Below are 15,820 nucleotides of genomic sequence, written 5' to 3'. Positions count from 1 at the left end.
AGTTTATTTCACTCGTGATCATAGAAAATGTACATTTTCACTCGTGGCTTCGCCACTCGTGAAAATATTGTTTTCTATGATCACTCGTGAAATAAAATCGATTTTTTTTTTCCACCGAATCCAACAAATATCCTCTATGTAATCACATTCACAGTAATATCTTTGTTTTAAGAAAGAGACTCATTAAGAAAACATTTTGACCATTTATAAAGCCGTTTAAGATCTATCAAATGCTCAAATTATAATGTAACAGGTTACTATTTTATTAAAATTAACAGAGATACACTTAAAAGATAACAATTTTACAAATACATTATTTCAGTTAAGATGACACATAAGGATAAAAAATAATGAATACATTAATACACTCATTTTTTTCCACATTAAAGGGGCCTTTTCACAGATTTTGGCATGTTTTGAAGTTTGTCATTAAATGCTTTATATTGATAAATGTAAACATTGGATCTTAAAAGCTCCAGTAAAAAATCAAGAATAAAATTAAAACAAGGAAAAAAAAGTAGCCGGTACCAGGGCTCGAACCAGTGACCCCCGGAGTCCTGGAGTTAGTCTGAAGTAAAAAAGCATTAGCCCTCTCGGCTATTCCGCCGAGTATACACATAATAAGTATTTTATACCTTATATAAGCAATCTTCGGAGTTTCGTAAATTTAAACGACAACAACAGAACTCTCCAAATTATTCAATCGTTTCGCGTTGCAACGCTTTATAATTTTTAGGTTTTCAAATCGTCAAAAGATACATATAATGGCTATATTGGACTATGGTAAATGTTCAGTAATACTGTTTCCTCACAAATATCATAACTAAAACGAAAAATTGCGATTCTGAAACAACTTTTTTCAATTTTGTCAATTTACCAAACCGTGAAAAGATCCCTTTAATTCGTTTATATAATAAAGTAAATAAAAAAGAAACTCTAATGCTCACATGCACATGATAGCATGGCATATCTATAGGAAATAAAAATCGACACAATAAACAAAATTGCATAAATTTATACCATTATAAAGAACTACTATTATTGTTTAAACATAATAAGGGATACGATAACTTTGGTATTCACGCTTAAATCCTGAAAAGATTTCCAGAATATTAAAATGTATTCAACATTTTAACTGAAAAGTTAATATTTATTTGAACATGAGAAATATTTTAATTGGTGGCCGACCTCGATTAATAAAAAGTAGTATTTCTAATTGCAAGATGACGTGTTTCCAGGCCGACATTTTTATTTTAAGGCTCGGGCAAAGCAAAGCAGTAAATTGAATTGAACTTAAATTCCATTAAATAAATATCAGGATGAGCACCTGTTACTTTGGTCATCAAACTCGCACTCTTAAATCTGCTGCCTTCGTCTACTTTCTTTTTACTTTTTTATTCAAAACTTTATAAGAGGCAGCATCGAACGGCATTATCGTAATTGAAACATTCATCATCGAGTGATTGTAATACAATTTAATTAACGTTGTATGTTTCGTTAAATAAAGGACTTATGGCAACGAATCAACACAAAATATACACGACTTTGATTACCTTTAGCCATATTCATCTGAATGATGCTGATCGGAAAACACTCAATCCGCTGCATCCATTTCTATTTGCCTTATCAGATGTCTGCAAATTGTATATGCCTAACTTGATCAAAGTATTTAGACATTTTAATAATGTACATGCATTTTTTTACACGTATTACCGCATACAGCATACTCATTACACTTTTAAAAACTATATATAACTATAGAACTGTACATATACAGGTACATTTGATACAGCTAATAAGTTTTCAGACATCACTCAGTTCCAATGACGAGACAATCATCCGTAATAATACAAGAGAATACCCACCCATTGCAATAGTGTGTAGATAGACAAAAACGCAATTACTAATGTCCTATATGTTAAACACAAACAAGGTGATACACAATACATTATACAATTATTTTAAGAACGATAAAAAACAAAACGAAAGTGTAAATAATGTTAGTACACTTTTTCCGTATAAGGTATTTGCACATGCAATTATTATATTTTCGATGCGACTCGTATAATTTCTTCACAATACATTTTGTAATTTACTATTTACAAAGAAACAACATAACGTTCTAGGGAAGTAGTCATCAATCAAAATTAGTCCAACATTTTCGACGGTTTTTAAGGCAAACGTTTATCACGTGTACGCCAGAATTAAATACACACTATCCTAAACATATCGAGATATAAACACTTGTGTTAAAGTCGACTGTATTACACAATAACATAAAGCTGTTCAATGTTTTCTGTATCCATTACACATCTTTCATGTTGAATTGTGTCGCGTATCGTAACGTCATTGTTTGTGTTGTGATAAGTATGCATGCAATAGTTTTCGCTTGTTGGTGGTAGATTTATGATAGACCAAAACGCGGACGTTTTTACCACTACAAGCCATGAAACATTGCATAAATTTAAATAAGGACTTTATGAATTAATACATATTAACATTACCTTGAAAAAGAGGCCCTATTTGATTGAAACGAATAATGTTAACATTAAACAAATCTCATAATAGATGTGTACACGGATTGCTCGAACTTTCCTTCTAGATGATATGGAAATCACATATTGTTTTTGTGTGCAAATGTATCAACAAATTACGACATAAGCAAAGACAACTGATTAACAATTGTTAAATCAAGTAAGCAATCTTAAGAGGTTTACTGCGAAGTTGGAAAAAATGTTAAAGCTCTGGTTGCAGATAACAATTTCATTACCGTCACTCTGTAGTCAACGATCTGATTGATCTGCACCGAAGTTGTAGAAGTTACAAATTTTGTAAATATAATTCAGAAATAGAAATTGAAGACATTAGATAGTCAAAATTCAAAGATATAAGCTGAAACATCGAAGTAGATATCTATGTTGTTCATAAAATAGAGGAGAGACAGTATGTAGCCAGCAATCAGAGACATCAACAGTCATGATGGAGTACACTGTAACGATATGAATGAAGTCCGGAAAACGGTCATGGCTGAGTGTCTGCATTCAGCAATCGGAGAGATCAGCAGCAACATTGGCGTAGATGTTGACATTTTGCACATAGTCCAGCACACAGTCATGGCAGAACTGATACTGCTCCTACAAATTTGATAAAATGAGTCAATGCAAGATTTCATTGGTAGACACATAATGAGTTTTTTGTAATATAATAAATATGCGAAATGTTTAAATATTTATTTTGCCATGATTTTTTGTATTTTTGCCATTCTTGAAAATATTATTCTTCTTAGGGCGCCCCGAAATGTTATTACATGTATGTTCCATGGAAGCTTTTCCGTATGTTTTTTTATAAACATTCAATTCAGAGTGATCGCCTTTGGTAACAACGGAGGGTCATAATGTGGAAACCAAAGATATCTAAAAATAGTTCCGAGCAACCAATTAAAATTATCGATAATTTTCGCTGTTATTTTTCACTGTTTAAAACCGTGAAATATCAGTTTTATTTCACTGCTATTTCTCTATAAACTATTGGAAAGCATATAATGAAATGATTTTATTAATGCTTTATGAGCATGGAACAGAACACAATTAGAATGCAGTCCATTTAGAGACTTTCTTAGCTCAATTGTATTGAAATTTGATTTATATGGCACATCAAGAGGAATTGTGTACTGGAAGGTATATTGTATTACAGCCAGGAATAACTTTTTATTTTGAAACTTGAAACGAACAATTTTTTAAACACACTTCTAAAGCAAACATGATTTTATTAATACAAATATTAAAGTTGATAGATACATTATTAACGATAACTTAAAAACAACAAAGGTCGCTCAAAACTGACAAGGTTTGGGATCGCGCCCTTTCTTCTGGTCTTCACCGTCCTAACAGCGTTTACTACGCTGACCTCATGTTCTATCGTCATCTTCTGGAGAAGATTTGCAACAACACAAAATAGGCCGCATTTACTTGCACCATCCCTGTAACATTCGTTTTTGTATAATGTATATTTAAAACCGCTGTAACTATGATTAGCCAATGGCAAATAAAAACATTTAAATATAGATCATTAACAGACATAAGGAATGTTTTCCGCTGTTCAATTATTTTTGTCTTGCAGTTAGCAAATATTTTTGAATATAGAACCTTCAGTTATTCGTCAAGTGTCCTGCTGTTGATGCAACTATTGGTTTAGTTTATGTTTCAACATAAGCAAAGTACAGGGAATATACACCACCATGGTACCAAGCGGTATCTTTAAAAGTGTCAACAACACAATTATATATTTACCAACAATGTAAAACGACTGGTTTATCTGAGTTCGTGCTGGCTGTTACTGCGTCAACTTCGGAAATAAATCGCCGATAATCAAACGGAGATTTTGGTACAGGTTCTTCCATGTCCCAGTCTGTAAACTCCAGATGCGTTAAAGACAGTTCGGCGTTTCTCTGTATGACAAAAAATAAGGTCTTTATTGGTCAGCTGTTCAACGTACAACATGTCCGGAGTATGTGAGCAAAACAAACATTAAAGCACAACCGATTTTCATATAAGGCATGTTGGGTTGAGATAATGGTCATGAAAGAAAAACCTCCTCGCCCAAGAAATATAATACTATTATAATATTACATCATTAAACAAAGGTATATATACATGTTTCGGAACTAAAGCGACATAAATGAATACATAAAATATAAAAATGATCAAATTTACAACCTGATTCGCTTGATGTTCAATAGTCATTGTCCGTTTAATGCGGTAGGAATTTGCTTCGGGCCTCGAACAACGGAGGTTGAAGACTCCTATCTTCAAAACCTGATTGTCCGCGGGTAAATACTCGCCTATGTTCTAAAAGTGGCATGTATAAGGTGCGTAGGAAGTACGAACCCACAATTATATAATAAATACGTGCTGAATTAAAAAAAATGTTTATTTTAAACAATAAAGGTGTTTCTATGTTGCGTGATTTGCATCATTTAGTATTACAACAATAATGTAATTGTGAAACTAACACAATTAAAAGTTCGAATGTGATAACACAAAACCAATATATATATATATATATATATTAACACATTTCACAATATGATGTAATATAGGTCTTGGAACAGAAGCAAAACTAACCCCATTACGCATCGTTGATGGTTCAAAATCGACAATGCACGAACACTCCGTCTGGACAAGCATCGTGAAGAAATCAACGACCGTATTCGGGAGAGGGGTTTGTGCAAGGACGTACTTGTTCTTCGTTTTAAAACTCTAAACAGGAAGCAAAAACAACACGATTCGACTGCGTTTCGGGTGATAGCTTATAGGGCATGATATATATACTAGCATTGGCTCGAGTCCAACATGCAAATAAGATCATTATAATATCCAATTCAATGTACTAAAAAGGTTGAAACATTCAATAAACAGTACAGCTAAAGAACTTTTTATAAAATATAATGCGTCCCAACAAAATATGCAACTTATAACATGCGAATAAGTAAACATTTACCGTATATATTAAAAAGCTCACAATGCGTCCTCATGAGTAAATATGTTGTACTTTGATCAAAGAACAGTTTCTTAAACAATACGTACTCACATTGCCTCATGTGTGTTAAAATAACATTTGGTGAATAATTATATAACTAAATGTCACAATTTCATTAGATTTCTGTAAAAGTCTTTCGATGCATGAACACAATCATAGCGGTTTTTGATATCTTTTAACATCCAATATTTTGCTTATTTAAATTCGCTAAATTAATGTGTTTATCGTTGAACTCATTATTGTGTTTCCATTTGTTATATTTCTCGAATATAATATATTACTTTGATTGTATAAAACCTGTTTATTTTATCGTAACAGGAATTCAAATCGGTAAAAATTAACAATAAACATTTAACAAGTGTATTTTTCTAATTTTTCTAAAGCAAAATCGATTGCTGTAGTTATTAAATTATAATGTAGATGTATGAATGCATCGTTCACTTACATTCACGAAAACTGCATTTATATAGTCTGACGACCCTGGTCTGCGATTAAGGTGAAGCCGGAGGCGATATTCATCTTCTGTATATTATGCATACTTGGAATCATCAAAATATATAATAAAATCCGATAAGGAAATTAATTTATACGGTAATCAGATTTAATTATCTGACAACACATAAACGTCAAGAAACATGACAGGTTTATAAATTCTTTATAACATCCGCTGATCTTTTATTTAAGGCTGGTGACTAAATTCTATGCATACAGGTATATCGTATTTAAAACAAATTGAACATACAGCTGGGTTCGAAGCGTAAAATGAAATAATGAAGATTTACAGAAAAAAAAATGAAAACGTAAGAATAAAACCAACGAAATTAAGAAAGATTATAGGATATAACTTGAATGTTCTGGTTTTTAAATTAAAATAATTTCACGGTCCTCTTTTGCAAAAAGCCAATACGAATATAACTATATTTAAAAATAGTTAAGTCGCAAGTAGAGGAATTGACTACGATTACAAGTGCAATGCACTTTATTTACATGACACCAATCATCAAGTTTACAAAAATACAAAGTTAAGACCAAGGTATAATTAAACTAACCGTTTCGAAAATGTCAAAAGATATACACATTCGCAATGCAAGGCACTTAGAATTAAAAGACCTTAATTGGTAACCATATATTGCACGTTGCCGAGTTAATCTTATACACACTTCGCGATTTAAGCGTTAAATGTAATTTTCGTATCGTAAAAAAGTGCTATCGCATTTAACCTATAAACGTGTACATTTTAAAGAGGATTACCTGGAATATCAGCCCCATCTCTGTTTGTGTCAGCGCGTTTGGCGTTCTTTTCCACTGCTTCAGATTCATCCAATGATCCGTATGTTTTCATATCTTGTACATGCTAAAAAACAATATTTGTTCATTGGAAATGGTTATTGATAAATGAAGTATACGATTATCATAATAGTTGTCGGGTAGTCAAATCACACAATATTTATAAAAAAATATATTACTTTAAACATGTTGAAGATTTTATCCTTTGACATTGTATCCATATACGCTTGGAATTTCGTACCGGCCACGGGATGGACGTCATTTGTAAGAGCATAAACAACTGCGTGGTGAAGATACTTATACTGGCCCTGTAATACCAGATATTGGCGTTAATTAATATCTGTGTACATTCGCTGCTATAGTAATATGTATTAAACCTATAAACATATATATGTATCTGAATTGGGTTATACAATTAGCTGTATGTGGAATGTGAAAGCGTCAAATAATAATAGGTAAAAATAATCAATATTTTGGCATGCCGACATACAAGCAGCCATGTTCGTCCAAACCAAACGACTTTCAGAGCCCACTGTCTTACACAAATATAACTGTTGAGGTATTTAATGAATAAATTCATGCTGCGTAAATATCGTTGTCACCTTACGTCTTGCACAATATACTTACAACAGTCTGAACCATATTCGGCCTGTTTTGTCGCATGTTTAATACACAGCCGGGTATATCTATTGCCCCTTCTGCTTCGCCTTCCTTCGTGAGAATGTCTATAGCAATGTAGGTTCCTGTTCGTCCCACGCCTGCACTGTTCTCGACATTGAAGAAAAATAGTTATGAATATAAACAAACTCATTGGTTTATATGTGTCTCGAACATGAAACATGTCTATCTGAAAAAATATGAAACAATGATAATGTAATGAAACAATGTAATACTTATTGATATTGAATGATTAATTTAACACACACACACACACGCACGCACGCACGCACGCACGCACGCACGCACGCACGCACGCACACACACACACACACACACACACACACACACACACACACACACACACACACACACACACACACACACACACACACACACACACACACACACACACACACACACACACACACACGCACACATATAAATTTACATAATTGACAGAGCGCTTTTGTGATTTATTGATCATTTGTTTTACTTCGTTGTTTTTTAGCGTGTTTCTTACTGGATTACTTACTCACATGCTAATAGAATGACACACTCGGCAACACAATATCATACACCCGCTTCCTGTCTCGCTCTAATCCATTACAATCATTTTCATCTGCTTAAATACCTGCAGTGCACGATGATTGGACCCCCAAGTGTTGCTTGGGCATGCATGACGTATTGTCTGAACTCGATGATCGATGTAACGTCTTCCGGTATATCCTTGTCTGGCCACGATGTGAAATGCAACTGCGTCAAAGTCCGCGTTCGTCGGTCCTGAAAGTCATAGCCATGTAAACAAACAAAACAAACACGTTATTATTATTGAAAAATAAATATATTGGTTGCAACTCTCCAATTTAATTTACTTTTTCAATGTTGGAAATGCATTATTTTTCATTAAATTTAAGTTATATGTACAGCTTAAATGAAAACTGCAGATTAAATGACTTTGTTCTCCATTCTGCTGTTTGTTAACATTGATATTAAAACAAACCTGTACCTTTAAAATAGCGAACGACCGTCTTGTGAATTCGGCATACTCGTCTTCACTTTGACATGAAACCCGGATGCCACCATACGTTTGACTGTCACCAAAATCGGGCCAGTACTGCTCACATTTGTCTTTCTAATGATTTTAATTTTCACAAAGGATTTAAAATTAAATCTACTGATATGTGGTTTAATACACATAAATACAAATTAAAACTTCCAAGAATTAACATGCAAAAAGAACCTTAAAAGTAGAAATTAATTGCAATAAATGCTGGTGTTATATTTTATCAGAACACAAAGCAAAGAAACTGCATTGTTAAATGTCCTGGCCATGTATGCTATACAACAACGTTACTCACTCCTTCCTCTACCAGATTTGTAAGCATGACGATTTTCTCCACGTTCTGCTGCCATACCATTTTCCAGAATGCTCCAAAATCACCAAGTTGTTTAGACATTGGCCCTTAAACAGTATCGTCAACATGTGAAGTCGTATACAGGAATGCTTTACTACGATATACGTAATCGTGCTTAAAACCGACTTATTGAAATATGTTCTCTTAGAAAAGTTTCAACTAAAATAATAACGGACAAGAAAAAATCAAAAACTTAATTTCTACATCAACGTAAATATTATAGAATGAAACGATATACTTACCTAATGTTGCGATGTATTCGTTTCGCCTTTTGTAACCCTGAACCACAAATGAAAAATTCATTATGAGCAATGACCGTTCCATTGTAGTCACTCACATTATACATTGTTGATTTATGAATACAAGCTGCTAAATTGCAAACTTATAACATTTTGTAACATTTTGTTATAAACATAAATGAAGTCAGGAAATTTAAAACACAATATTTAATAAATAAAATGTTCATCTTGAAAGATTAAAAAAAACTTACGTCAATGGAGCTGGCGTTAATGTAGTCCGTGTGATCACCATGAACCTTAATCCTGTGGTCGTCATCTGTATTCATAAAAAAATAATAATAACTTAAAGAATAAACTTGAATAACTTAACACAATTTTCATCGCACTTACAACATTGCCTGTTTCATGTTCATGACACTTAGCAGAAATATAATGATTGACATAAATTCGACTTCAATAGCACGTGTGAAGTCTTATTTGTTGCAGACATAATTGAAATCATGTGGTAACTCAGTACATTTGTACGTGACCATACATATGCAAGATCGACAGACACATGAATTCAATAGTTAATGTAAAGCATTGAGGCGAGCCTTTAAGACATTTAAATATATCATCTATTGTTGTACGTACATGGATATATTCCTTTATATCTGTTTTTGGTGATGTTCACCGTCATCTGCGACACCTTGTAGTCTTTGAGAAGACCGTATGGAAGTTTCTGGAACGTTTGACGAAATATGGCAATTATTACAAAGAACTCAAACATGTACTCCAAAAACGTTATACAGTAAAAACTCTACCGCTATCTTCCTAAACCACTGTGCTTACGTAATTTATATTGCCAACACGTCCCATGATTTATTAAGTTTAAGTCTCAATAAACTTTACGATTCTCATACTTTTACATTGACTTTAAATTACGAGTTTCAAATATAAGGTAGAGATACATATCAAATACCAATTGACATAATCAAGACTGGTGTTTGACGACATTACAAGTTTTTGCAAATAACCTTTATAAATTACAAAGACCATTCATGGATAGGCGCTTGCATGCCCCTTTTGACCTATGATATATGCGTGTGACTTTTAAACACGTAAACGAGTTGAACAGGCAATCAGGTTTTCGCATGACAAAAATGTGTTGAATTTTATATTGGAAATAATTTATAAATGATATAGCTGCAGTCTGGAGTTTGAGCATGCTTTATTGTGCTTTATTTTTCCCTTGACCTCTGGGTAGGATCTTGATCTTTCATCAACGAAAATAGTTTTTACACATGTAATTATCGTCACTACGTGGTGAATGCACAATGATGAACTTATGGTTCAAACAATCACGCACGGTCGGGAGGATTCAAGGACGCTTGCCCATACACTTAACAGTAAGTGTGGCAAAAACTATCTTGATATCTAACAGTCTGCATAGTTTTCAAGCGGGCACTTTCCAAAAACGCAACATTATATAAATACCAGGAAACAACAAGACACCTCTTACAATTAGAAACAATGCTTCAACAATCGTGCACGGTGAATATATGTATCACAGAGGAAGCATAATCAATACTGACTTCTATTGTCAAGGGTTATTTCATATACGCTTTAATGCCCTTCAGTTTGACAAGTTACATATTGCACACTCATAGTAAAAACAACATGTAAAAGAAGCAAACACACGTCAATTTAAAATGCCTTCACTTCACGGATTGTTTAGATCTAAGAATTAAACATTTTTAACACGGGACTGACTACCAATATTGCTAGCATATTCACGCGCATTTTCTCAGTACCTTGAACTCGGCTTCGTAATAGTCCATAGTATTGGACGACACCAATTTTATCAGCTCTGTAATTGTTTTTTTCAAATTTTTCATTTTATCGTCATTGTTGTAGTACACCCCTCCGTTCTCCTCAAACTTGATCGCATTTTGGCGGGCAATTTTGTCCCATTCATCTACGAATACAATATAATTAATAGTGGTTAAGATTTGTTGTGTGTTGCACTAATTATTTGAGTTCAGTTAATTAAACGGTGTTTAAAAGTTTAACAATAAAAACAATTATTCATATTTTATGGAGTTGAACTCTCGATGATTCATGGAAACCAAAAACTTAAAAAAGACTTCAATAAGGAATGTATAAACCACCACAAATATTACAATGCATGAGAGTTTATTGTATGTATGAACTATTGTATTAAAAACACGAACAATGTCATTACGCTTACACAAACAACGCAATTTCGCATATTGCTCATACCAATTTCTAAAGTGTCTTCATCGGCTTTGGAACTCCAATCGATTGGCATATGTTGTTGCATACTGCTGTTACAATAGGCAGGATTGCGCACCGTAATGGGTGCGTTATGAATTTTTACGGATGATGTGTTTTCATAAACCGAACCTGCATGTCCTTTAAGACAAGAATACGCATAATTATATAATTAAATATATAGTGAATGAATGCGTGTGTTATTGCGCAATATGCTCAATAGTAAATAGTAAAAACACAATTTCAATACTAATTTGTAAAACCACAATTGATAGAACTACTGAAATACACTCCATTTCTTGCAAAGTGGAAAATGCTTAATTCGCGATGAAAACCGTGTTCACGTTCTGACATTTAAAAAGATCTGTCACATTCCTACATACTGCTTACCACTTCGGACAACAGATGCATATACCGGTGCAAATGTACTTTCTACATTGGTTGGTGTTGCTTGAACGCCGTCATGCTTTGGTTGTCGATGCCTAATCACAAAATAAACAGTCATTTGTCGTATATTGTGACCTTAAATGATATTATTGCGTATAGAAAACATGAAATTTAAACAGACATTCTATTTAGAGAACAAGTATTCATAATATCTCGACTTTAAGCATACAAACCTTCTTCGAAGATAAATAAATACAACCACGGCTGTCACAACAACGACTGTTACAGCAGCAGCAACGCCTCCTCCAATTGCTGCTGTTGGAACGGTATCTTCACTACTGTCTTGCTTCAGAGCTATTATAACGATTATTTGAATACCGTATTAACAATGAACCAATACAAAATGTGCAAAGGTGATTTAGTTCTTTTAAAATTATACAGTTTAGACCTCATACGCATCAAATCACGACGCGTATAAAAGTCTTGCGGAAGATAATGTTGGGTTCGAAATAAACAAGAAGGTTGTTCTAAAACTCATGAGATAACATAAAAACATTAGTGCCGAATTAAGCAACAAACACACCTATGGTAAACAACAAAACAATGTCGCATTATTTACCTTCCATGCAGTCGACTCCTGTAAATTCACCAATGCAGCCATACAGACAGTTTCCTGTTTCGTTAGAGCATCGGGTGTCAAAATCTTTTCGAGCACAATTTTTAGGACATGCCTTTTCACAAAATGGTCCAAAAAAGTCAGAGATGCATCCATGTGTACATGTTCCATTCATATGGCATGATGTATTAAAGCACTTATCACTACACGTCATGGAACATTCGTTTCCAAAGAGGCCTGTAGACGAACACACTAAGCACTTTCCGCTTATCCTCTCACAAATTGAGCAAATGTTTGTGCACTTTGACTCGCATGTTAAATTCCAAAATCCGTTTTCACATCCCTGCATGCAATGCCCCGTAGAAGTATTACATTTACCCAAAATGCACGATTTTGAACACGGACTACATGGTCCATCTAATTGTGGATAATTCCAAAATCCGCCAAGACATCCATATTCGCATTCCCCAGTGGAATTAATGCATTTAGTCTCTATACAATTTTTAGAACATGTCGTACAAAACCCGTGTAAATGAGGATAATATCCATCGATGCAATGCACGCACTTAAAGTCAGTGCTATTTAATCCATTGCATTCACCACACTTCGGATCCGTGTCGGTACATCTTAATTGGCAACCCGCACCATAATACCCTATTTTACAGCCGTGTGTACAATGTGTAGACGATGAGCATGATGAATATTTACAGGTATTGCTACAGGGGCAACACGAGTTGCCATCTGGATAGTAAGACGCATTTGTGCAAGTGTTGCATACAGAAGATCCGCATATACTATTCACACACGTGCATGCCATATTTGGACTCGAAAACCCCTCACTACATGTTGTGCAAGTGTTTGTGTTATTACAAGTTTGACAGTTGTCAGGACAGCGGATTTGACAGTTTTGTCCACTAAAGCCGGTTTCACAAGAATGACACGAATCAGATGAACTGCATGTTGTACAATGTTGTGGGCATGGGTATTCACAGTTTGTTCCATAAAATCGTTCTTTGCATATCTTACAGATATCCGACCGTGTGCATGTTTTGCAATTCTGTGAGCATGCATTCTCACATTTTGGCCCAAACAATTCGTCTTTGCATCTTTGACATGTATCACCAGATGTGCATTCCAGGCAGTTATTAAGACATTGCCGCTCGCACGACCAGCCATAACGGCCTGGTTGACAACAGTGGTCACCATAATACCCGACTTTACATCCATCTATACATGTGGCATTATATTGTTTGCATCGTGTGCTGTTACATCCGACTGAACAGGAGTCGTTGCAGAACTTCCAGCGGAACCCGTCTTTGCACGGGGAGCACTCACCGTTTGTTTTACATGCATTTACACATTCTTTGCTACAAATCGTTTGATATGAATCTGAAAATATTCAGTTAAAGAAAAAGCAAAATATAGTCGGGAAACCTAAACTGGTCTTGTTTATAACTATAATATACGAATGCATGTTTATTTAAATGAACACGGAAACAAGTCTATATGCATGTTGTTTATCAACTTACATAGAGCATCACCTTGTATGAAGATTGTTATCCAAAAGTAAATCAAGAATGTGTTCTTCATTGTCTATGTATGTATCTTCTATGCTGAAAAAGAGACAAATACGTATTTGCAAATTTATAATAACGACAATTTGTTACTTGTATTGTTGTTAATGTAATGATCGTTTGAAGAGGCTTTAGCGTTTTTATATTGGAAGTACACGGATAATAAATTGTCAAAATGATAGTACTCGTCTGCAATTGTTTTTAATACAGATGCGTTAATTAATTGTGGTTTATTTGACAGTAAACTATTTATTTTTTATTTCTAATGTAAATGCCAACTCTATGAACTTGGACATGTGTCCTTAAGCATGTTTAGCGTATTAAAAATACCCCAGAGTACAACAATTGTTAATGGAATATGTTTCAAACATCAACATAAAGAAGTGATACTCAAGCTGCTGGAGCAGTATTGAATTCCTATTATAAACAATTAGTTGGTCCTTTATTTAAAGGCAATTGACCGATTGCCCAAACAGTACAAAACAGCACAAAACAGCAAAAACAGCACAATACAAAACAACATAAAACATATAAGAATAAAGCTGGGGTCACCGCCTTGGAACGGTCAATGCAAAGCATTTGGGGTTTAAAGTCATAAAAATAGTGTAGTTACGATCGCAACAAATGGTCATAGCGATCGAAAACTAAAATCTAAATAAATAAAGTTGTCTTAATAGAGATATTAACTTAAAACCCAATGGTATTTTAAATGCATGTTATTGCACGTAAACAGGGCTTAGCTTACATATTCTCATTTGGTACGATTAGTAAATAGCATTCAACGACGGACATGGTAAAACACTCCATTCTTTAATTTACTGAGGCAGAGCTTACTGATTGCGTTCAAAATGTATTGGAACGCACGCAAAATGTAATTATAATTATTGCGTTATTGAAATAATGGACATATCGTTTAATGCAGCGTATGTTTTGGTTGTTGACCTTTACACTTACACGTATGCAATTATTATGCTACAAGTCGTATACAACAGCTACTCCGTAAAAGCGCTACTACAATTGTCATATTTCAACGTGGTTTACATGATCAGAGTTCACCTACAATGTGTTCGCAATGCACCCATCCAAATACTAAGTTATTTTAGCAACAACAAAATATATATAATTGTATTATTGCAATTTTATTGAATACGGATTTTAAGTGCAATTTACTGTGTATATAACATTTATTCTTTGATCTTTTACATAAACATAAACTTGCAAAAATTAAAATTGAAATAATTTTTACGTTATTACATATTCACATGTCTTAAATTCAAATAATGGCTGCATGCTGGATGTTTATTTCCATCTATTGCAATAACTACCGGTATTTTGACTACGAATAATTTCCTCCATTAAAAATATGAAATACGGTATTATTTAATTCCCGTTTCCGTAATATTGTTAGGTTGTTTTAATTAAATGTATTACAATGTTATCAACGGAAGCTTAAGGTAAGGCATCTGGTCGTAACAAAAAAAATGCTATCATCAAGGTTGTAAGTTATGCAGCAAAGCATGAAGTAAATTTCTGATGGGGCTTTTCGTCATATTGTTAAAACACATATAATAACAAACGTTTAAATACACCGAATTTAACATCAATACACATTCTACAATAACAAATATAATCAGAAATCTAACTCCCCAGCAACATTGTCAGAGAATGTTTTTGTTAGACCCCAATTGTTTTAATTATGGTAGCAAGTGTCCAATTGCAAGTACAAAACAGGAAAATAAATTCAATCCGGCATTAAACCAACGTTTAAAAGAATAACTTTGCTTCAACGAGTTAAGCTTAAAAACGCATGTTAAAGTATTTCATTAAAAC

At 33.7% G+C, this 15,820-nt stretch overlaps 1 protein-coding gene across 1 annotated transcript; it reads right to left on the bottom strand.

Annotated features, from left to right (window-relative positions):
- Positions 1–247: 247 nt before the first annotated feature.
- Positions 248–13,928, bottom strand: LOC127857262 (receptor-type tyrosine-protein phosphatase alpha-like). Its single transcript, XM_052393679.1, has 21 exons — positions 13,907–13,928; positions 12,420–13,805; positions 12,034–12,154; positions 11,804–11,895; positions 11,402–11,554; positions 10,933–11,096; positions 9,773–9,860; positions 9,391–9,455; positions 9,143–9,179; positions 8,844–8,947; positions 8,492–8,617; positions 8,117–8,265; positions 7,453–7,588; positions 7,005–7,133; positions 6,790–6,892; positions 5,984–6,060; positions 5,124–5,258; positions 4,716–4,847; positions 4,290–4,447; positions 3,844–3,979; positions 248–3,134 (listed from the first exon to the last, which is right to left on the bottom strand). The coding sequence occupies exons 1-21, from the start codon at positions 13,926–13,928 to the stop codon at positions 3,042–3,044; spliced, it is 3,606 nt and encodes a 1,201-aa protein (XP_052249639.1). The 3' UTR covers positions 248–3,041.
- Positions 13,929–15,820: the final 1,892 nt, after the last annotated feature.

The sequence above is a fragment of the Dreissena polymorpha genome, chromosome 14, assembly GCF_020536995.1.
Source record: "Dreissena polymorpha isolate Duluth1 chromosome 14, UMN_Dpol_1.0, whole genome shotgun sequence".
In the NCBI taxonomy this organism is placed as follows: domain Eukaryota; kingdom Metazoa; phylum Mollusca; class Bivalvia; order Myida; family Dreissenidae; genus Dreissena; species Dreissena polymorpha.
Note: the sequence above shows the minus strand (reverse complement) of the source record. Positions and strands in the feature narration are given on the sequence as shown.